A 25418-nucleotide genomic window follows, 5' to 3' on the forward strand; every position below is an offset into this window, starting at 1 on the left:
TGTTTTGTTTGTTTGTTTGTTTGTTTGTTTGAGTTCCCAAAGAAGCAGTGTAGGTGATCATTCTGTCCTCTTTATATGCAAGTATCAGTCCGGTGACTGACTGCCCCCTTTCTGTACTTTCTAGTATATTGGTCAGTGTCAATCAAACTTGACATGATCACAGGCCTCTCCAGGATATTAAATTCCTACAGGCTGTGTGAATATAGGCAGCCAGGTGGAATGGAGAGAGCCTACTAAATATCCCTCCATGAGGTGAAATCTGCAACATGGTCTCACCTCTTATTACTCACTAGAAAATACATGTGTGAAAGACATATTACGAACGTTCTGACTGGAAGTTTCAGCTGAAGCAAATATTTTTTTTAAACATTAGAATAACCAGTCACACTCCAAAATTTAAAGGAAATCACGCCCTGTAATTCCTCTGCTCACAGAACTGTTTTAAATTACTAGAGCATTACTGTGGGCCTTGGTCTTTTGACAACGCGTAATGAAACAGAACATTTCATTAGTGTAAAACTTAACTAGAGATTGAAAATCTGTCAAGTCCATGCCCCCATCTACCTCATGGAATCTGCAGTTGAGAACCATAATACCTAGAGACTACAGCAACTAGCATGTTATAAAGATCGTGTATATATTAGCTACATAAAGGAAAGTGTTCACTGGTGGATATGGAAGGTGCACTTGTCTGAACAATTCTCATTTATAAAACATACATAATTGTATATGTTTTGGCATGGACTCTCTTAGACTTCTCCATTTTGTTGCTGGAAGTACCCAAACCCTGATCAAAAAGATGCAATACATGCCCAGATTAGACAAAAGCAACACCTATTTCACATTTGGGTCTATTTTTTGACTAATTAAGGTCAAAAAAATTGATCAATTTAGGGAATCAGTTGCTTGTTCTTCTGCAGGGACTACCAGCCACAAAGTATGAGCAGACCTGCAAATGGAAAGATTGTTCTTGCCAAGTACTGTTTTTTCTGACCAGAAGCCAGGAAGCAACTTCCTAAAGTAGATGTTCCTCAGCAATGGGGCACTATGGATGGTCTCTAGGAATGGCTGAGCCAGTCCCTGACTTCCACTGTCCATGGAGAAATGTGATCTGATACCATTTAAGCTTGCTTAGCTCCAGTGAAAGTGTCTTTGAATAACAGTAGCAAGGAACCTCTCCCAGGAGCATCCTTGGTTCTCCCCTCTACCCAATTCCACTTTCCAGCTCCAGATCCCAAACACTTTGTTAAGTACCATGCAGCTTATTTTAATAAAATATTCACCTCTATTTTTTAGCCATGAGGGAGCATTCTGAATTAACTCAGCTCCCAACCAGCTGAAACAATCTGCAGTGCAAGACTTGCTGATGCTGCCAGATAGTTACATAAGCATTTCTTCACATCCCACATAGCCAGGGCTTCTGAACTTAAAAAACCTGTCATGTTGCATACTCTCATAATCACCACTTTTAGCATCCTTCAAATGTTGACAAGCATGTGATGGTTTGCTGATGGGAAACTACTGATATAGCTGAGTACTCCAACAGCTTCCTGGAACCTGCTGCAGAAACACAGCCCCCTGCAACAATATTATAATGATAATGGCCCTGGAGCCAGCTGCACTGCAAAGATTTCTGGACAGACTCAAACACAATTTAAGATGCTTTTCTCAGTAAGGCTAAATGAGGACATTATCATATTCTCTTCACTGGAAGGGTGGATTTAACCTGTAGACCTGTAGGTATGAAGCATTCTATGATACCACCAGGAATCTGAAGAAAAAGAGGCACCATGAATTGAGTTTGATAGCTGAGATTATAAGAAACCCTTACTTCTCTGACCTGAAGCAATTCCTACAGAGACGCTCCTGAGCTGCAGAGATTACTTGTGGATCTTGAAATCCTTGTGTGCTGCTTTTTAAAATTTGCTTCTGACCACTATTAGATCATAAGCAGTTTTAAAATATATATTTGTATCAATATATATATATTGACAAATTCAAATCTGAGAGATATGCTATGAAAGCCCACAATACAGAACTTACACATCTTCCTTTTTGCCTTCAAAAACAAACAAACAAACAAAAAATGAAAACAGCTGACCTTTGCTATGGGTGGGATTCATTTTAACAGTTTTCCTTTTGGGCATGTTTTACAAGAAAAACTTCTAAATATTATTAATCGGTCATTGGTCAATTATGTAAGATAACACTTGAATTTTGCAGTCAAAAAGTTTATGTCTGCTGGCATACACGCAGGACAGTTGCTATGTGATCTGTGCTTTATTTGTGTTTTTCCTGAATGATCATTATATATTTTACTTTTCATTTATTACTTTACTATCTAATGTGATAAGATGCCAAATAAAAACCTGCATACGAATGATTGTGATTTAAAGGGAGCAAAAAAATATTGCTTTTTGTAAATATGAACACAGTTCAGCATAAACAACAACAACAAAAAAATCAAATAGGGAATGAACAATAGCCTTATTCTTCAACAAGACATAAAAAAGGCAGCATAATAAACAAAAATAAAATCTTAAATGGAATAAAATCTTAATTTCCTACTAAGGACTACAATCCCTGGACTAACATCTATAAAATGTCAGGAGATGTTCCCTCCATATTGCCAGTGTTGCTATTGCTGACATGCATCAGTTGAAACATATCTGGCACCATCTTATCAACAACACTTGTATAATAAATAACAAACACAGCTTTCAGTTTAGAAACAATCACATTGTTAGGGGAGATTCCTTAGACTCCTCTTACCTTTAGCTTTGCAAAACTATCACCATCTTAGCTGTCCTAAAAAAACTAAGTATGTAAATAGAGGTGTTGCTTGTGTAGATACCTCACTCATATCCAGCCATGTCTTTCCCTTCAATATATTTGAAATTCAGTGATAAATGTGCTTTACAATAATATGCCTGAAGAGCTCAGTTCATTTTTTTTTTCCAAAGAAGATGTAAAGATGTCTTCCTCATGATACAGAAGATACAAAAACCTGCAGTGTTGACTTCAGCAGCTAATAAATAAAAGCACAAGAAAGGGTACCTAGGAATTAAACCCAGGTAAATCCCCACCTTCGTCATATAGGAACATCTTTGCAAGGAGGAAAAGTGGCATTTCTAGGCTTCAGTTTTCCACTGTGTCGGCAGGTAATTTGCAGTTAATCAAAACACTGTGACTGACACAACTAGTGTAGGGTGGCTCTAAGACAGCGGGGACTATGCTGGCAGGTTGGAATGAGGCCCAAATGCTGTTTTTTCTACCTCATCAATAGGATCACAGAACGAAAGTGAGGGATAAAATATTTGGAAAGAGAATCCTTCTGAGATCTGTGATCTGAGATCTGTGAATCCTCCTGAGATGCATGAAAGGCATGATGAGAATAACTGAATGCTGACATGTTAATCTCAGTCAGCAACAAGGTTATATTTATCTCCTGTTACTTAGAGAAGGATAATGGGAACTTTTGAGGGGATTGCATCAAAAGAAGAAGGCAGGACTTGACTTCTGCCTTCAGTAGGAAGGTTTTGGAAAGTAAATTTTGGAACTGGCAATGGGAAAGCTTCTCTACCATTTTCGTTGGAATCTTGTAGCTGCCAGCGGTTGCCAAATGTGTGAGCATCTTTGAACAACTAGCACAGATAAAACATGTATGTAAAATAAGGATACTGACAGAGAAGCCAGACCACCTTATTTCCTCTCTCTCATTACACTAAAAGTACACAGTTTCTCCACTTTCACAGAGGTATTTTCAGCACAATGGAGACATGCAGTTCCCTTTTCAATATATGGCACCTGCTCGCTTCAGGCATAATTCAGGATTGGGATCAAGGGTCTCATTTGTGAAATGTTTCTTTCTGTTGAGATGCACGAAGTGGCTACACTTTGGAAATGGAGTCAGGAGGCCTATAAGAAGTAACCACATAAAGGCCTAGCAGAAAATAGTTGTCTTTCTTGCCCACATGGGATTAAACAAAGAAAAAATGCATGAGTGATTTAAAGTAACATATAAATTTTATTTAAAAGTTGTTTTTGTTTCTTCAGAAAGTCCTATAAACTTCATCAAACTCCAGCTGCATAACAGTGCTAATATAATGCTTATGCTGTCTTAAAAATGTGTATGTCTTTACGTAGTCCTGAAGAGGAAATACCCTTGATTATACTTTTTTCACTTTCTGTGATCATTTAAGTACCCATCTAAACTGTATTTATAGAGATGAAAAAATGACGTTTTCTTTTTGGGACCATATTTTAATTTTTTCTTCCAACCCATTAAAAAAAATAAGAAAGAAATAGACTGTCATTTTCAGAGAGTAAAAATAAATTAAACTTGCTCGTAAGAGAACTGACTAATTTCCCTAAGGATGCCTGAATCTATCTACAGTATTTCTACATCTATTTTACAGCCACTCACATTGCTATGAAATTTTAGTAGAGCTTGAAAACCTAAGTATTAACCATCTTATTTTCATATAAGTAATTAACACACACATCTTCACACTTGCTCTGGGAATGCATAACTAAATAAAAACATACTATAATTTAATCAGAAAGAAGCACACACACACACAAAATGCAATATTTAGATGTGAATATGCAAATAAAAGAATGAGAAGTTTCCAGGTTCTCTTTTTTGGTGAAGGATGGAGGAAATCAACAGCAATGCTAGAAAATTCTGACTGCTGGCCAAGTCCATACAGCTGGGTCCTGATCTCCTGTACCTTTGGTCAGCATGTATGATTAAGGAAATGTACACGTACAATAAGCTTTCTTTCCTTTCTCAAATCAAGAAGTTGTTCAAACACCTCCTGAGCCCAGGAGCTTTTGTGGCACAATGTTTGTCCTAGGGTTACTAAGGTATTTCAGAGCAATGCCTACAGGTTTTGTCCAGCTTCACTGGTAATCAGATAGCACAATCTCTTTTTCCTCATTTGAAGCGTAAGAGGGAAAAAAAGAGCAGAACAATTTGACTTTGCTTCTTTGTAGGAGCTGCTGCATTTGATGGTTCATCTAATACAATATATTGTTGTGTGAAATAGCCTGTGGCAAATGATTCAGTGGAAATTTAGTGGAAATGTACTTGCTCCAAAATGGACAATTAGCTAACAGCCTCCTCATAAGAACCTCCAAAATGCCCTAAAATATCAGAGTTCATGTATCCATTAATATGGTTTCTATGATGAATATGTTGCAATTTTTACTGTGTTTTGATTTTGGAATTACCTTCATCAGGCTCATTACTTCACACAATTTAATGTTGAAGGTTTGAGTAGTGATTAGAAGAAAGCTTAGACCATTTTTAGCCATTGAAAGAGGACTATTTCGGACAACCCCTCCTGCCCCCATCACTCCCTAGTCCTAGGGAAGATGTGACTGGCAGAAATGTTGTTCTGTGCAGGAGAGAAGGATTTTTATATGACAGAGATTTGGTGACTGATCCCATCACCACTGTCGGAGCCCGAAGTGAATTTACTGTGCAGCGAGGCTGTTTTGCAAGTGTTAGAGAGATGTATTGTTGCAGCCATCTACTGTTGGAAGTTCTGCCTGCCAGTGTACTACAGTAGAGATATCGAAATATTAGATACTGTAGAAATACTCACTGAAAGTAGAGATCTTCAAATATTTGTTGGTACTGATCTCTGTTGCATTCTTTTGGATAAGGCTATATGTAAATGCAGCTGTTGTGTTTTTGTTTTAATTTTGTCATTTAGTAAGGCTGTTTTCCTTTCCCTTAATATTCATGGAGTTATGCTTACAATATGGATTATAGCAAGGCCATGGCACTAAAAGTGTATTTCTCTTCACATATTATTACATTCATGTTAGATAGCTTTTAATGTTTCTTATGTTTTAATGAAGTTATTAAAGTGAATGCTCTGACTGCATAATTCATGAGCCTTCATTCTGTCTTCAAAGAAACGGTCTCTAAACAATTTTTTATTTTACAAATTGTTCATAATCTTTTTTATAATTTGGTCCCTGGAGATAGTTCAGATTTATAGTATTTGCTTGACAGATACAAAGAAGTGCTATGTATTTTCTATTTATAACTCATAAATATTGAGATTAGCTTTCACACATCATGGGCTGGATTATGGGCTGCTTTCTCTTCTGTGTCTGTATCTGCAGCTTCCTGCAGAAGGAAGATCACAGGGATCCAATCAGTCTTTGCATTTCTTCCTAAGCATTAATTTGGCACAAATGGATACAGTTTAGGGTTTTCTATAATCTGAATAATTCCTATAACCCACAGTGCCTAAGCAGGAGCTGAGCCCATGCCAGTTAGGTCCCCACCTCCCCATTGTCTGACCTCAGGCATGTTGAGAGGCAGCAGCACAAAAGAGATAAAAGGAAGAAAAAGCTTCGTCCTAGGATACATTCCTAGTAACTAGATTGACTAAAAGCTAAGCATACTAAAACAACACATAAAACAAAAACGCAGTGTCTTCTTTTTTTTTTTTTTTTTTTAGAAGAAATAAATCTTGCTGAAATTAATCTTAAAAAGACAATAAGCTATGTTAAAGCTTGCACTTATTATCAGCTACTAAGAGATGAAACTTTTTAGAAATGGAACAATATTTTGTCAGTAATACATATAGACACTGAACTTCTTAAGAAAAGGCATTTAAGCCTTGGGTAGTGAAACACTCATAACAACAGTTTGTTCAGGTGCCAGCTTGTCTTAACTAATATATTTCAATTTCTCATTCAAAGCAGGGAAAGCTGCTGGAAAATTGAAATGAAAGCTTTTATTTCATATTAGGATAAAAAATGAATATAAATGCAGGCTACAACTAAATACATTGATATCTATAGAATTGGCTATATAAACATGTGTTAATATTGGGACTCTTCCTATAAAATAAAAAAACACTGTATTTATTTTACAGTATGCATTAATCTGCTGTCAGACCTGCTAAGGGTTAAGCTACAATTTCTTTTTCTTTATAAAACAACTAAAAAATACAAATACAACAAAAGATTAAAATGAATGTAGATAAAAGTTTCATGCTCATTTAAATCAGTAACTGAAATGACTACCATTCTGATTTAAATGAATACCTCGCAAGTTATAATTGTATATCTCACAAGGTATAATAATATAAATATAATTTCTGCTCTCTTTCTGGAGCAGAAGGGATTGTAAACCTGAATAACATACTGTAATTCACAGACAACCCTTGTAAACTGAAATGCATTGCTGAGCTGCACTGTGCCCTTATCAAGGAATCGGACTGTGTCTTTATCAGCTGTTTGGAGAGATTAAATGGCAAGCTGGTTTTGAAATCTTCCAGTTTTGTAAGTCCTCTAAAGACAATTAAAAAAATACAGTGAGTTGGGAGTCTAAGTTCCCTTGATTTTCAGTAAGACATAAGCTTCTAAGCCTCTTAGAACTTTTGGGTGAAATATGCCTATAAAGCCATGTAACCCCGGTTTACCTAATTCCAACAAATAGAAATAATTTCTTCATAGCTAACATTCCTACATATCACCTGCCAGATGTCAGTTTCATTAAAAATGCATTTGAATATAATTTAAATAATTAAAATTCCATTTTAAAACATGCATAATTGTTTGCCAGAGGCCCTTCCTCACCAGAAGTAATAATTTCCACTTGTTGTGGCGACTTGATGAGCTCAGGCTGAACAGTTCCAGTGTTTGAGCCAAGGTTTGCTTTAGTCACAGCCTGATGTTGCAATTAAGTTTAAGACCTGGGAGTTTATTGCTCAGATGGGTGATCTGGTTTTGCTACAAGGAGTCTAATGAATTTGATGATTAGTTTGTTGTCTTTTATTATCTGTCTGAAGTAATTTATGCTAGGCTTTTGACTGTTAATAAAATTTATGGAAACATTCAAAATGTGGGAGATAAAGACTTTTTTTTTTTTTTCTTTTTTCTTTTTCAACTGTCATAACCATTAAATGGGACACATAGGCTGACTAGCTGGATTAGGGTTTCACCAGTAGAACAACTGTAGCCATGCTAGGAAAGATGGTATTTTAAAACTACTTTGATTGTTCTCTTGCTTTTGATACATGCTTTCTCAACTGGGATCTGTTTCTGCACAGCATAAATATACATGTTGAAAACCAATAATGTTTTAAAGTATGATTGACCACAATTATGGATGCATTCCAATTTTTAATAAATTATTATTAACAAGAAGTTCAGAAGACTACTGAACCACAGTGACTGACTTGGTCTTTGTATTGGGACAACAGATGCATAATTGCTAAAGCTTTCCACATCACTGAGGAGCAAAGGTATAGCAGATATTTACTAGAAGCAGTTATACTTAAAACATGCAGGGCAGCAGCCAGAAGGAGACTGCAGAGTTGCCTGCTGTTTGCTGTGAATGCTTGGCAGCGCTGTCAGACCTCCTGCAGGAGCCAGAGCCTTGTTTCTCCTTTGTGCAATGCAGATAAACTCCACTGAGAGACAGAAAGGCTAGATAGAGGAGAAAGAGGAGCCATTTTCAAGTGTCCATCTTCTCCTTTTCCAGCATCTTCTCCAATATAGGATAGAATAACATAAAAGATGCTAAACTCAAAAACTAGATACTTCTCAGCAATTTTTGACAAAAGTCTAAGATTTTTTTTTCTCATCTGTGACACCTACATAATTTTCACCTCTTGCTAATGGTCTCCCCTTGGTGACAGTAAGTGCTGTTGAATATATAGGTAGCAGTCAGTCTGAGATAACATTTGATTGTTAGTGTTTTCCCACCTCCACTGCAATGCAAAACTTTCAGTTCTGCGAAGTGAAAAGCAATTTTAGTGTCTAGAGAAAATAACGAACTAGTGGGGAAAGTGTTCCGTAATTGAGATAAAATCCTGCCACCTTCACTACCACTTAACAGTACCTTACTCTGAGATTAGGTATTAGTTAGTGTGAATAATAACAGAAGCTCAGCTGGATTTCAAGTTATTTCTGCATAATTTATTCAAAAGATAAATTCCCTAATGAAAGATACTGTATCCACTTTAAACCAATGTTATTTCATCTATAATTACTGCCTCAGGTGTACCACACTAACTGCCATTTATCACTGTCAGGGACTTTTGAATTCCTACTACAACCATGGTATCCCATTGGGTTTGTTTGTCTCAGAGAGTACAAGATGTTTCTAGTTTGGTATGACCCTAAAAAAGAAGAACAAAACCTGTCATCCCCTAGAAATACATTTGAATGTCCTTTACTCTGTTCTGGCACTTCATCACATAAAGGAGAGTAAGCACATTCATTTCCAACAATGCATTATATTTTTCATTTCAAGTTGATAGAAGATCTTCAGTTCACTGGTACCTCTCCTGCCACTTTCTCTTACGGGTTTTGTAGCCATTATCCATCATGTCTTTCAAAATTTGAGAAAGAGTATAGACATTCTGGCTCTTAGACCTCTACTTAAGTCACAAAGTATCACACTTCCTCACTAAGAGAATGTAATTTTTCTTTAGGAAACAATTATGAAGGAAATGTTCTTAAGAACTGTAATTTGCAATTGGTTCAGTACAGGTGTTGACGAAACAATTAGTGTTGTGTTCACATTTTAGAATGGGTGTTCAAGAAGTTAGACTTGATTCAGGTAACAACCACAACAACATTTTGATGTCTTCTGTTTTATGATATCTGCTGTTGTACAGTGGAAGACTTTAGAAGCAAGTAAAATAAATAATGATAACTGGCTACTGGTATGAGATGTTGTTTCCTTTCTCTTTATGAAGGCTCTCCTGTTATTGTTCATCAGAAGTGGTAAACAAAACCTCCAGGCTTACTCCGAGCATGCCCCCATTCTGATGTGTACTTTGTATATCACTCTTGCTTGTATCATTTTGTTTATTTCTTGTTTATTCAAAATGAGCAATTATATCATATGTGTGTTAGTGACAGCTGTCAAAGTGTTCAGTGGTTTTTAAGAGAAGGTATATAAAATAAACTTCTCCTGCAAAGACCTTTCCTTATGAAGCATCTTCTTGTTATTTAATTTGGTCTTAGCTAATTGGCAATTCAGAAAGTAATTTGTGTCCGAGAATTCCAGACACAGCAGAGAACAGAAGCCTATGTGGAGCTCTGCCAGGTCCCCAGGACACAGCCCTAGTGTCACACGTGCTGACTGTGCCCTCCCTTAGAGATGGCATACATCACCTCACTCACTGCGTGCTTAGCCTTACTATGAGGACTATTTGTAGGTATCAACCTCATTGACTCCCACAAGTGCAAGACTGTCATTTTGATTGCTGGTGTACATGTAAATGCAGAACAGTCCCAAATCTGTGCATGGGAGCAATCACACCTGAGTCCTTCAAATGCAGAAACAATTACCCTAGCACCTCAGACAGTAGTCAGCACAGTGACCTGTGATGAGTTCCTCTATTATATATTATCAGTAACATTGTAGGGAAATGTTCACATTTTGTGAGATTAAACAGACAATAGGAATTGTAGTCAGATTTCTTTTTCTCTTGCCTGAATAGACCATATTTATCTCCAGGCAACAGGAGAGGAGGAAAGTACAGAGAGCGCTATCTGACTGCTTAACTCTTCAGACCTTGTCTTGGACTGGAATGCGATGTATAATGAATTTCCTTTTTTTTAAATCTAGAATGAGTTCTGTTATACCCAGTCATGCCTTAAGTTTCAGAAAACACAAAATGCATTTTTCAGACAGTGAACAAGAGCCCTTACCCTCTCAACCACGAGATCTCCAATGGAAAATGAATTGTTTTTCTGCCTTACAAGCCCGCAAAGTCTACAAGCAGATTTTCATGCACATACCTGACAGTCCACCAACATCCATCTTCTTCAGGTTCTTTGCCTCCAGAATGACAACAGTCAGCTTGCCAGCAGTAGGCACATAGCGAAGGGAGAAGCAGATATCACCCAGCTTTTCTTGCTGTGAAAGCAAACAAGTCATTGTGTTATTTTTTTAAAAAATCATTTTGAACCTTTTAAAAGTATGATTTTGAAAAAACAGGATTACATTTCAATCTCCTGTTGCAAAACAAACCATTCAAATTAACAACGTGTCTGCCACAAGTTAAATCCTTGGTAACATGAAGTCTGTTGTAACAAGTGGAGTTCACAGCAACTGTCCTGGATGGACCCAAATGACAAGATGTGCTGGCGGCAAAGCAAGCTGCACTGCCCCCCACTTCACCTTGGACAATCAGGATTCCAGACTGTTTGCTCTGTAATATTAAACAAGTCATTATTTTTTTCCAGTTTGTGTTTCACTGGAAATCAATTAACACACATATGCAACCACTGGTGTTTTCTGCAAAAGAGTAATGTTGGTTCTTTCTCATCATGATTTGTCACAAAAGCAAAATGTAGATAAAACACAAAGCACAAAACAATAAATATAAGAAAGGCCTGTCTCCTATCAGACAGGCAAACCAGGAAGGCAGATAGGCAGGGAGTGCATCCCTCTTCACATCGGGAGTGGTTGGAAGTTTTGCCTTCAGCCTTTGCAGACTATCATCTGGGATCCTGCCAAACACAACCTTTTGCCACTCATTGTTTAGTACTTTCCTAACAGTCCTGGCAAAGAGGGAGAGGCTGAATTATGGGCAGGATTACAGGAACTTCGTTTTAAAGGTAGGAATAATATATTTAAACTTGCAGATATAGGAGATAAAAGACCAGACTACTGCTTAGAAATGATCTTTAGGATGATCTGAGCTGCTTTCCTCCTTCCTTTCAGGTACAATGGTATCTCTAGGTGAGTAAGTAGGTTTCCTTTAAAACAAGAAGAATCATGTTATACTAAACAGTCCAATAGGCATTTTAGACAGCACTATTTCTCTTTCAAAGGCCTTATGGCACATATCTGTTTTCCACAGTTTATTCTGGCAGTGAAGTACATTTTTATCAGTCCCTTCGACTCCAGTGTTTTGTTAGGATAAATTGGAAGGTTGATTGCTGAGAAGTGTTGGATGTGTATCCAGGCTTTTGGTTAAGACATTGGATAATTCTGGCAAAAATTATGCACCTTTTCCCCATACCACAAATATAGGAAGGACACGGCAATTTACCAGGTTCAAAGAGTCAAGAGGAAAGATACAAACGCAGAACCTTACCAAAAAAGCTGTGGGAAAACTACTGAAAGTAACTGCTCATGGGTCCACAGTTGTAGTTGGAATGTCACAAAGAAAAGACAGACCACATCCTAAGGATTTTACCATGGAAAATGCACCAAAATGTCATTTATGATAATCTGAGCTTTAACCACCAAGCCAAATTTTCAGCACTGGTAACAGTTAGATATAGAGGTCTAGCTATACAAATGCTCAATAACTGTTTTTACAAGTACTTCCTACTGAGAGTAAAGTGCCTATGCTGTGTTAAACTAGGTTTTACTTGCTGAATTTTATGCAACGTATCTAAATATCTGTGTGCACAAGCATTTTTGAAAATGAAATTCCTACCGAATAACAAGCATCTATTCTACTTTTGTGGTTTCCTTATATTCTTCTCACAATAGCTCTTAGACACAAACACTTTTTTTATCCAGGCTTGGATAAGCATCTGCAATATATCCATCTGAAGGATTCATTCCAGATACTCAGCAATACTTCAAAGTTTACATCTTCCCCCATCAAAAGGTGTGTAGGTCTGTCTCAGAAGAGTTTCTTGGGGACACAAGAATCTGCTTGTGTTTTTCTTGCTCAAGGACTTGAACCTTATATATTAAAAATTACTCAGCATCATGTAGTTATGGATCCTTTTAATGTGCAAAAACTTGGAAACTTCAATAATAATGCAACACCTATAAAGTGATAGACTCTGAATGGATTATTACAAGTCAGGAAAGAGACCTTGGGATTGTAATAGATAGATCCCTGAAAACCATCAGCTGTGTGCTCACCATGGCCAGAAAACATATAGAACAAACACAGAAGTTGTGTATAATTAGGAAACAATCAGGTGGAACAAAATGAAACAAAACAAAAGCTTATAATGTTAAATGTATGTATCATGTATAAGATATGCACACATGCTCGTATCTTGAAGACTGGTGTGGTTATGCTATCCTTCCACCTCAAAAAGGATATAGTAGAACTTGGAAATATTCCCAGAAAAGCAGCAAGAATGATGAAAAATATGATACAGCTTCTGCATTAGGAAGAGTTAAGGAGATTACAACTCTTCAGGCTGGAATGGGGATATTGGGAAAGGGTATCTTAAAGACCTTGATCTGACCCAGGAGGGCCATAATGATGTTATGACTTTGTTCAGAGGAAGACATCCTGATACCAAAAAATTTACATTTTTAACTCATATCTAAAATAACCTAAGATGGCTTTCACTGCATGAACTGAATTTTTAAGAAAGGACTCACTATTCTTCTTTGTCTGCATAGGCTTTTATAAAGATTCTGATCATGGAAATACATATTTCAGCATAGTTCACTTTTGACTCTGAGTGTGCAATGACATGGTGATAGCAAAGCATGTTTCTGCTACCCTGACATTCGGTTTGGGAAGTGTGTGTTGGCTGGGCTAATGGTGAAGTTGATCTATCACTTGCAGCTTGCTCAGAATGGAAGAAATCAATTGCTTATTGATTCATGTTATCATGATCACAGCTCACCCAGCCGCGTGGTGTTCCTTGCTGTTGCTGTTCTATTACATGGTAGACTTGGTTTAAATTAGCCTGGCTGACTCATGGGCTGAGTAAGACTGAAACGGGATATTTGAAAGCTTTTCATGGTCCCCCATCTCAGATGCTTTTGTACTCAAGTATCAACCAACATTCAAGGGCTCTGCCCTCATCCCTAGATTGACTAGGCAGTATGTCTGTTGTAGCAGTACAGGAACTTGTATTCCTCAGAAATGTACCTCACTGACAGAATATCTAAACATCTATTTTGGAAGGAATTTTTGAATTAATGACATATTGCCAATTGGTTCCTTGATTGTTCTTACTGTTTTTTTTTTGTTTGTTTGTTTGTTTGTTTTTAAGGTTTGTACTGAGACTGAAGTGTCTCAATAAAATTGTGCTAGAATACCAGAGTGCCTTAGCAGAAGCTGGAGAAGGTATTTTACAAACAGTTATTGCCACAGAGACCATCACCTCTCACCAGCCTTTCTCCATCTGTAACCATGTTATGCTTCTGTGCAAATACTGCAATTGTTTACACAGAAGATTAATTTTATGAGAGCATTCAATGCATTTTTATCCTCATCTAATGTAATTTTAGCTGCAGGAAACATGGAGAAGAAGACAGGACCATGTAAACAGCCAGTTTTCCGTAGATCACCAGCAAGCCATGGGAAATGACAGCAGATGATGGGCTCATTTCAGTGAATAACTTGAAGAAAAAGCAGAGATACCTGTTTAAATCCCTACATAATCACATGTAGAACTTTTTTGCTCTCATTAAAATCTGTAACAACTAGTTTTCTTGAATATTTCTTGTACTTTAATGTTACCTCTTTGCATTGCTGCCAAGAGTTTTCTATTCCTAAGCTGCTTTGTATTTTTTTTTTTTTTATTTTAAAAATATTTGTCAGGCAAAATACTGCAAGTGGCAGCACTGCAATGAAGCAATAGAAAACAATCACTAGAGGTGTGGTTTGCAGGAGATAATTACAAACCCCTGCAGGGCTATGAGGTACAGATGAGTGCTTCTGGTATGGTGATTATCTCATGAAGGTGCCTTATTGTTATTATGAATTTCTTTCAGCCCTATGTATAAATAATTTATGTTAGTAAATTACTTTGATCTCTGATGAAAACTGTAAGTTAGTGTTAGAAAGTTCCAACTGGGAGGTTCACAGATATTAACCTATTCATGTATAACACCTAAACACCAATCAAAAGACTCTCTCCATCTAAGCAACTTCATAACTTCATTACATTTAAAGAGGATGCAATGGAGCAGAACATAAATGACATAGCACTGGTAACACTTCTTCAGCTTAGAAAAGGCTATTTGAGGTCCCATTGAGAACCTGATCTTTCTAGAGAAGACTGTAAGCCTCTCCTGCCTGTCTCATGTTTTTTCTTGTATTTGTCAGTAGTCATTTTTACCTTGACAGCCCACTTTCCTAATAAGCTACAGAGAAAAATGCTATTTATGCAGATTACTCTCATTCACACTGCAGAATCTCTAACAGTGATATCTATCTTCTTAATACAAGCATTCTCCATGTTTTGTGTAAGATATGACAAGAAAGTTGATGATTGCAGCTCTCTTGGTAAAGCAATACCAAAACAACAAGCCACAGCACAATACTTTTTTTTTTCTTTTTTTTTTTTTTTTCCCTAATTGGATCTAAGACTCCAAGATTGTCAGTACAAGAAAGATATAAACACAGTGCAGTGGGTTTTCAAATTCAATACCCAGTTTTGATTGTAGATATTTGCATGAGACTAAAAGAAACAAAATAGGATGTTGTTTGTGGGTGAAGACCCAAAATACAATCTTCCACCAGCAATCCATATTTGAAATATAAGCTAATAGTATTGATAATAGATGATCAAGGAGCTGGAGCACCTCTCCTATGAAGACAGGGCAAGGGAGTTGGGTTTGGAGAAGAGAAGGCTCCGGGGAGACCTTACAGCAACTTTCCAGTACCTAAAGGGGGCCCACAGGAAAGCTGGGGAGGGACACTTTATCAGGGAGTGCAGTGATAGGACGTGGAGTAGTGGCTTTAAACTTAAGACAGGTACATTTAGATTAGGTGTAAGAAAGAAAGAAATTATTCAGAGGGCAGTGAGACACTGGAACAGGTTGCCCAGGGAAGCTGTGGGTGCCCCATCCCTGAAGGTGTTCACGGCCAGGCTGGATGGGGCTTTGGTGCACCAACCAAAATATTTTAAAACTCCGTGGAGAAAATTGGGACAGTACCAAGGTGTGTTATAAATGAGCTGTTTTTTTTTTTTTTTTTAATTATTTTATTTTTTTTCAAATTCAGGAAACCCAGGTAAATAGTAATGCCAGGAACTCTAATTGTAGTTCCCATATCCATGGGTTTTGGACAGTTTTGAAGCCATTCTTATTCTGTCTACATATAAGAGATCTCAAATCCAACAAATTCCTTGTTTTGGCACATAAACCATGAATGCATTTAGCCACAAAAGAGTCATACTAATATTAGCATCAGAATCATACAGATGCAGAAATGGATGACATGGACTGGCCACAATTGCAATTGCTACTGCAGGAACTGGGTGGAATTAGCAACCAAAATACATAACTGGGATGTAGAATTAGGAAAATACTCCTCCTTCAGGTTAAATAAGGATCATACTGGAAAAGGAAAATGAAATACTGTGTTTTTCTGGGGCTTCCCCTCTTTCTCTAAGCCTGAAATTTTATTATCATAACAGCTATCTTCAACATTACTAGCTTTGAAGGCATTGCATTTTTGATAAATATACTGTTAAACAACAAAGAATATTTCAAGCCTGCAAGAGGTAAAAGCAGGAAAGAAAATATTTTTCACTAACACTTGCAAACAGATGACTCCACAATATGAAGATAGTTCTACCACAATTAGACAAAGGAGTGGGAAGTGAACAAGAAGGATATAAAATTCACTTTGCATAAATAAGCTAGAAATAGGTGATACATCAGGGAAAGAAAAAGGAGAACTGGAAAGAGAAAGAAAAGCTGGAGCTTATGTGTCAGCCCATTACTACAGCACTTTCGGAGATTCTTACATGAATATGTATGTACATCATGTAACACTGAACCCCAAAGTCTATGAACTACTTTGGTGATAAAGTGCTGAGAGTGAAGAGGAAAGGCAGAATTCTCCCTAGCCTTTTCAAGCAAAATGCTGATTACAGAAGCAGGTATTTCAGACATGTGAAACGTTAACTATAAACCCAGTCAATACAAACTTAGGGTTTTAACAACGAAACCATTAATCTGACAAGCAGAATAATTTTGTCTCAGTCTAAAAAGATTTCATTCCCATGAATGGAGCAGCCACACTGTTATACAGCTGAAAACAAACAAGTGCTAAATGCCTCTGGAGATAAGGAAGAAACTTCTTCAAGACTGTACCTACTGCACTTTTGAAGAAAACGTTTTAAAACAGTACAAATATGAACAGACAAGTGTCCTACCACATGCTTCCTTATTCAAGGATCAGCCTTTATTCACAAGAATAACCCACTTTTCATCCAAAATGGATGTACAGTGTTTGTGATCAAAGGTCTCTCTTGTTTGCTTTTACTAGCATTATTTCAGAAGTGCTTTTGTAGGTAATACCCTCTTCAAATGTGAAAACTTGGCCATAAAACGAAGCTCATGTTAATGTAAAGTATTCAGTTACAAGCCATATAACAAGTAAATTAAGAACCAAAGCTAAGTGAAATAGGTTACAGCAGGAGATCTCAAAAGAAACAGAGGGTTCTTGAGGCACAGATCCAAAGGGCTTGTTTCGGATGCTGTAAAAAAGGGATTAACAGTGACAACAGTCTAAAGGAAAGATGGAAAGGAGGCTGATGCTAGGTGAACAGAGAACAGAAATAGAAGCAAAGGTCCAGGAGGTAAGTTTTAAAAGGGAGTTTTAGAGCAGACAGGGAACAATCTTTCAAATGAAGGGCATTTATTAAAGGTATCAGGAGGTGGTATCTGTAGGGATATAGTCATGGTATAAAGTAGGTGAGAGGAAGAGCCAAAAGAAACAGCTTTAATTACAAATTCCTTTCTATTGCTTTCCCTACTATAGTTCTACTCTCTGACTCCTTTGTCATACAACTACTGTATGCCAGCTCTACTTTTTACCTTTGCTTAAAGGGAACAAGGCCTGACAAGATCTTCCTATGGAAATAAAATCTACTTTATTTTTTCTCTGAACATCACTTGACATAGAATTTTTCACAAATCTCTGCCTTCTAATTGTAATATATATATGTGGTAGACTGCATTTCTTTTAACTGCCCTAATAATGTAACAGTCTCCAATACAATGGTAAATCAGACTTGTAAGCAAGTTGGGCAACAATTTGAACTAGCCAATGTTATTAAAATATTAACAAGTCAGGTTCTGTCAGGTTCCCTCTTTTAGTCCTCTTCATTTCATTTTTAACTGTTTAGAGAAAGCACTTCTACTGCTGTTCTCTAAAAAACAGAAAAATTGAGGGAGAAAACACTGTTATTATTAGTAGAAAATGACACTTCATGGTCATCAGTTTAAAAGCATTACAATCAGCTGCCTCTTCCAAAATTAGAAAAGCTGTGGCTGAAGGCACTTGAAATCAAAGATTAGAAGAAATGCACCCTTTCATTTCCAAATGAGAGATGATGCTACCAATCATACCGAGTTCTTAATTAAAGAAGACAAAAAAAAAAAAAAAAAACAAACACCAACAATCCAAAACAAGAAAACTTAAGTAAATGAGAAAGAGAGGAATGAATTAAAAAAAACATATGCAACCAAAAATCAGACTGGTTTTCAGTAGCTCTTTGCCTACCCACAAAGGCTTGCAGCTGGCTGCTCTGCTTTAATGATTGCATCTTGCTCTATTTTGCCACTTCGCTTCTCCTCAGCTCTCGTCTGATCATATTTCTAAATGTCACTCACGTTTATGCAGGCCAGTGCGCAAAACAAAATTAATTTAACTGAATGGCACATTAATATTATTACTTTTGACAGCATGGAAAACTTATTAACTATAGCATGTCACTAGGCTCGTCTTCTAGTGAGTGGTCTAAGTACAACATTGAAAGGAAATGTAATACAGTTGAACAATTTTTTTTTTTTCCTTTTTGGCTTATCAGGCACCAGGAGAAGTCAAATCACAAAGCTTTTCCATAATTAATAGCAAATTACATGTACATTGTAGTCACTCTACAGAAAATCCTTGTCCTCTTGTGATAGGACATAGAAAGTCACAGTACAGTACTCTCACATGAATTGAAAACATCTCTTGAAGTAAGTACGGGCACTGTAATGCTTAGTTAATGCAGTTTCCACTATCAAAAGAGTGTCTTGTTTCCAAAAGTGATTGACTCAAATGCTTTAGATCGTGGATTGAAATTACAGCATACATCAGAAAATATATAGGGTCAGCAGACAGTGAACTGTAATTAAGAATCAAATCAATTACAGACTTCTTACTTGTATCCAATATATCATCTTTATATGAGTGAGGTACTTTTTTCATTAAAGTAGCACATGCAGATTTTGGTGAGGATCAGTGCTGCTCCGTATATGGTACTGTATCAAAAACTATGAAGATAAAATGACCTTGCACCTTGTGCCAGTCACAGATATGTTATAAATAAATGGCTCTTTTTGCAGTGACACTAACTCAGCCTGGTTCATTCAGCTCCTGTGGATATATGTCCTCCTTCCTCTCATTTTTTGCTTGCTGTAACAACAGTTCAGCTTTCATGCTCCCCCATGATATCCCCCCGCACTACCTCTAGCTCTCTTCTATGACCCCAATTCACAAACTCCACACAATACAGTAGCCTCCTTCGAAATCTCCTAAATTGGCCATTAGACAAGAGGCAGTATGTGATGTAGTTGTTCTGAAACTAGAAACCTGCTGGTTAGCAAGAGGCAGGCCAGAGACTTCACCAGTAGGTGAAGTCTTAAGGCAAGACAGTTCTCCACCTGTAATTTATCCAGATGAAGAAGGCTTTTTGCTTCATGTATAATTTCAACCAACACAGTGTCATCTATTATTTCCACCCACTGCTTCTGTTCTACAGTCACTGGCAGGTTTTGAAATCTTGTTCTGTATCCCTGTTTTTCATTTGGAAAGTTTTCTTACATTGCCCTCTTTTACTAATTTTTGCACTGGAGATTTTTCTAGAGCACCCAAGCTTCCTAAAAATATGAGATAGGGTAAAGGATACACAGCTGGAAAAGAGGCAAGCTGAAAACCCTCAGAAAATCTCAGAAGTGCTCTTTGTGTAGGGCTTTCTAGTTTCTGGGAAGTCGAAAAAAATGTAAAATACTCTCTCAGATGCTTTCAATATTTTTGTCTTGGTTCCAGTTGAAATTAAGAAAATAATGCATGCCCCATGAACAAAAGTTTAGAATTCAGCTTGGTAAAAATTTGTGCTCAGTTCAAAATTATTTTCTCCTAACTATTGCTATGTATTCAGATCTATTGACTTTCTCTTACCAGACTCATTGCCACTTCTTAAACCTTGCATTCAAAAATATATTTTTGTGAATCCACTGAAATATATTCAAGTTTTTGGATAAATACATATGTGTAAAAGCCTCTTATATTACTCCACTTCCCCAGTATTTCACTTTGAAAAATGCACTCTCTTAATGCATTCTTTAGGAAGACAAGACAGCTCATCAAAGGTCATCGTAGCAATCAGTACAACACGCTGAATTTCATTAATCTCTTCAGTAAAAAAGAACGAGGTCACCACAGTCATCTATAAAAATCTAGGAAAGAAGACTGTACTTATCATGAGATCTCTGGCTCAATGATATTCATTTTTAATAAATCTTAGACCACAGGGGAAATTCCATAAGACTGGAACAGTGCTAATGCTATGCCCATCTTACTCAAAAAAGGCCAAATGGGATGAAGGCAGAATCTATCAGCCAATTGCCTTTTATCAAACCCAGATAAAACAATGAAGAATTCATAAAAGTTTGCATTAATGATGGTTTAAAGGATATAGAATGTAATGAATGTGAAGTCATATGGTTATCTGGAAAACAGGCCTTTTCAACTAAAATCAGATTTATTCTTTGATAAGATTGTGTGTTTGTCTGATGAAGGAAACATGCAAAAAAATCACTCGAAGGTCTGTTGCTGTTTTTACAAATATGAAAGTAAAATTTCCTACCGATAAAGTAGGCAAAATTATCATAATAATAAATACTAATGCAACAGGTTGGTCAGAAAGTGCTAAAACACCTAGTCACCTGGAAACAATCACATAGATCACATTTTTATACAGACAGAAGCAAAAATCTGACGTCCTAGGAAAAAGAACTCAGACTATTTCTAAATATATACAGAATCAGGAAATATATCTTACAAGGCAGAGTTTCCTGCTAAGCAGTTAGGGTCATAAGCTATAGGCCATGAACTGAAAGTGCAATGCTATGCTAAAGAGTCAACAGCAGAAGAGCAGAAGTAGCATGTGACTTTGCTTCTCTGGCAAGAATAGCATGAATGCTGCATACAGTTCTTGTGTATGTTATTTTAAAAAGATTTTAAAAAGTAGAAAGAATGTGAAGGTCACAACTCTTATTGGGAAACTGGATAAAAAGTCTGATCATGAGAAATGTGAAGGATGAATTTCTTCAGCTTTTTGAAAAGATGATTGAAAGTGACTTGATTGCAGTGCATAAGTACATCCACAGAGAGGAAGCATCATAGATTAAATGGCCTGAATCTAGTGCAGAAGAGCATAACAAGAATCATGGACTTGACTTAGAATCCAAAAACATCCAGATAAGAAATAAAGTACACATTTTAAATGGAGAGAGAAGAGCAATTGTCAAAGTTATGAGTGATGTGTTATTTTCTCCATTACTGACGTTTTTAACTTCTTTGATTTGTAGACTCTTTAAGTGTTTTCCAACAGAGGTGCAAAGCTGCCTATAACAAATGCTAGTCTATTGACAACAGCCTTAGATTCGTAACAATTCTCAGTATGATCTCGCACAGAATTATCCAGCAGGATTTTAAGTTCTGATTAGACAATATCACAATGTGTCATGGGAGAGGTATTTTGGTGAAATTCTAAAATAAACATGCAGGATAATGCCAAATGGCCTGAGCTTTCACAGTTTATAGTCTGTGGCCAAGGAGCCATGAGAAAACATCATAAGCTGTGAATCAGAGGGTTCCTAGCTCCTTGCTCCAAAACCAAGAAACACTTAACTTCCAAGCTTGTTAGTGTTTCCTTGTGTCTCCCTCTCTCCCAGCATGGCACAGAGGTAACACTATTGTCTTGCAGATGCAGCAGGTTTCCTAGTTTGTGTATGATTATAGGAGATTCTTTACATTTTTTAAAATGTTCCTTGAAGATTTAGGAGTCCTTCAGATTTAGGGCAGACAACCTCATCTAATTTAGAAAAAACACCCAATTTGATAGGAAACCATACTATTTCTAAATAAAATATAGCCCCTTGAAATGATAGATTTTTGTTGTTGTTGTTGTTGTTCCAGAAAGAAAATGTTAATGTTAGCTAGTCTAGTCTTAGTGCAAAGAAAACAGATCAGATTTAAAGAGCCGTCATCGTCAGTGAGTCGTAAGAGCTCAAATAGTGGTGTCTTCTGGAAATAAACCCAAGTAATCAGTGAACAGGTGGGCTAAAAAAATCTAAGGAGCATGTCCCAATGTTTATACACAAGATATTCACAACTTGTTATGTAGGGATTGTGCTGACAAACAGCCAGTTTTCATGATAGGGAATATATAAACAAGAAAGTTTCAGGGTCTTAAATTCTCATATAATGGGACCAGTGTTTGAGCTTGCAAGAACTTATGCAGGGCTCTAGAGCTGAAATCCAACCAGGAAGCCAATATTCTCAAGTCATTCTGGAACACATGATTGCTGCAGCAAATCTAGTAGAGTTTAATTAAAATCTGTTCTCATTTACAATTATATATCAGGCAATATTAATTATTTTTGGACTTCATGTCTTTAAATATGAAAGAGGTAACGTTTAATACACTAAATGCACATTTTTTTTCATTTAGACAGATGGATAAAACTAAAATCACACTATTCTCTGCTGAAAATAATTAGTAGTATGGTATCATAGACAAATATTCTGAAGAAATACGCATGCCTTTTAAATTACTTTAAAAACTCAGTGATTCAAAGGATATATAGAAAATTCTATATTTAGAGAAACATTATTATTATTTCTATATCAAATTGCAATGAGACTTTTTTTTTTTTTGTGGAAAAAAAGGGATAGAAAACATGCTCTGGTACTGGATGGCACATGAACTTAAAGGTGTATTATTTATTTATTTATTTATTTTTAAGGCTCTGACGTGTTGTAATATATAAGTTAATGCCTGAGAGTCATAGAAAAAGAAAATGCAGGAAAGAAAATCTGCTATGACAAGATAGAAATCATGGGTTACAGAGATGTGCTGTGGAAGAACTGCAGCTTTTATTCTGTGTCACTGAATTGTAATAGTTGTACCTATTTTCCGTACAATAAGTACAAAAGAAAAAAAAAATCAAAAAAAAAAATCAGAGTAATCAAAATTAATTCAAATGACCCACATCTCCTAGAAAACTTGCCTGCTATAACCATCACAGAAAATTAATGTTCGGCCTGACTGATTAATGTGAAAGTCTGAATGAATGAAAACACTTTCAGCATAATCCACAGCTATCTAATTCTGGGCTGGGCATTAACAGACAGGGGACATCAGCTGCAGACCTCAGGGCACTTGCATGAAAATAAACTGCCGCCAGTTGTGAAGCCTGAACTCCACTCATCAACAGAGATCCTCCTGCCAATTTTTCATGCTACTGAAGAAGACATAGGAAAGCAGAGGTAAAATAACTGGGTTCCAGACAACTCAGCAGCTCTGAGGATTACATGGAGCAATTTAAGTAACACATAAACTTCATTAAGAATCTAACTGGGAGCTCTGCCTACTGCTGTCCATACCAGCGAGAAGCTGCAGTGGTGGCATCTAAAGCAAGTTATAAACCCCACATAACAGTAATCTTATAGGGAGTGATTTAGGTTAGAATTTTATGGCAAGGTCTGTATCTAAGAAGAAAAGATTTGATCTCAAGGTCAGCTACAAGTGGAAAAAGGCACTAGGGTTCCCAAATCTAGTTGCCATTATCAGTGACAGTGGAAGTAGCAATAATTTCTAATTCTGTTCTGTTATAGGTGAATGCATTCAACCGATCAAGCAGCAATAACATACCACTTTGAACTCTTTTTCTTTCTAATGGTTTGGAAACTCCTGCCTTTGGCACTATTTCTATAGTTGTAGTTGCAGATATAATCCTCAAGGAAAATATCTTGGCCTACGTGTTACTGGGTTCAGCTGCAGGTATTTCTCTTCATCTAGTGCTACGCCAGCAAGAAGCACATACAGACTGCTTGCAAAAGCATACCTGGGTTCAGAAAAGAAATCAGAACTGATGACTGTAACTCAAAGAAAGTAGTCTGCTCTAAGTAGACAGAAGGGGTAGTAATTCTGTGGCAGTGAACATACTCAGGTCCTCCACAGAAACCAATTCATTCTGTGGAAGCTCTGCCAGTGGAAAGGACAGAACCACTGTTCTGCAGTATCACTCCATCCATCTGTCAGGCAGCCATCCAAAATAAAAAGTCGCAGTTAATGCAATTAAAGGTTGCTTGTGAGACTACTGAAGTTTTCACCAAAGCTTTTTTGGTTCCATCACAGAAGATACATCATCAAAGAAAGATAAATTTCTGCTCCATACTCAAGGCCACATCTTACACACACAGAGTGAGAATATGATGAGAAGTGAGGAGGTGGAGTGATTCACAGAAGTTTGATCTCTGGTCAACATAGATAGTAAAAACCCAGTAACTTTAGACTGCAGAGGCTAAAATGTGCAGTTTAATTATTAACTGACTCAGGTGTATAGAATGATGGTAAAGGTTAAAATAAAATGCCTAAAAGAATAAGAAACTGAGAGACAAGACAGCATTTTATGATTTTCTCCCTTTGTGTGGCCAGTGATGTGAAAATCTACAGAAAGACACAGAGGAGCGAGGAGAAATGGTTTGATATTTAGACAGTGCCATCATTCTTGGAGTAAAATTCCTCACTCTTAGAATTATAGATGACAGAGACATTAAAAAAATGAATTGTATAGCACCAATATTGTAAATGTTCATGCTCAGATAAGGTACAGAAAAGCATTTATATCTATCTTCTTTTCCTCTTTAAATCTTATGATGTAGAGTTACCTACGAACATCCAAGAATAATAATATTTGCTTTGATCTGTGTGATTGAAAGTGAAAGACTAGCCATAATCAGCCCTTCAGAAAGAACTGTGTGTATGTGGCAGTATGCAAGATCTTAGAAACGGGAAATGTCATTTCTCCATTAACCTACGTGGTAAGAATACATAAACTGCAGAAACAGAGATATTCTATGATGATTTTTTTTTCTGCAAATTATTATTTTGTACAACAGCATTCTGCCCAGACTGAATTAGACATGAACAAGAGAAAAAGGCAATGCTATCCAAAGGTTTATAAAATCTAATTTAAATCCTCATGTCCTGAGTGTCGAGTGTCCTATAGTTATGATGATAACATTCACAGCGTAAGCTGTAGAGGGCTTTGGAAAAGAATGATGAAATTTAAGGTTGATTGCACTAAAAACACACAGTTACATCAACAGTACCATATCAACATAACAACACATCAGCCAACGTGAATAATTTCCTACAGGTAGGAACGAGTTACTATCTGTTATGAATTTAGCCTA

At 36.7% G+C, this 25418-nt stretch overlaps 1 protein-coding gene across 3 annotated transcripts in view; it reads right to left on the reverse strand.

The window, feature by feature from the left end:
* The window catches only part of SYT1 (synaptotagmin 1), a 356515-nt gene that overhangs the window by 43424 nt on the left and 287673 nt on the right, over positions 1–25418 (reverse strand). For all 3 annotated transcript variants that reach the window (XM_082756418.1, XM_082756416.1, XM_082756417.1), the window contains exon 8: positions 10789–10906. In XM_082756418.1, the coding sequence (XP_082612544.1) occupies positions 10789–10906 (118 nt within the window). The remainder of the gene's footprint in view (positions 1–10788; positions 10907–25418) is intronic.

This window comes from Aythya marila (genome assembly GCF_965140915.1).
Source record: "Aythya marila genome assembly, chromosome: 1".
In the NCBI taxonomy this organism is placed as follows: Eukaryota; Metazoa; Chordata; class Aves; order Anseriformes; family Anatidae; genus Aythya; species Aythya marila.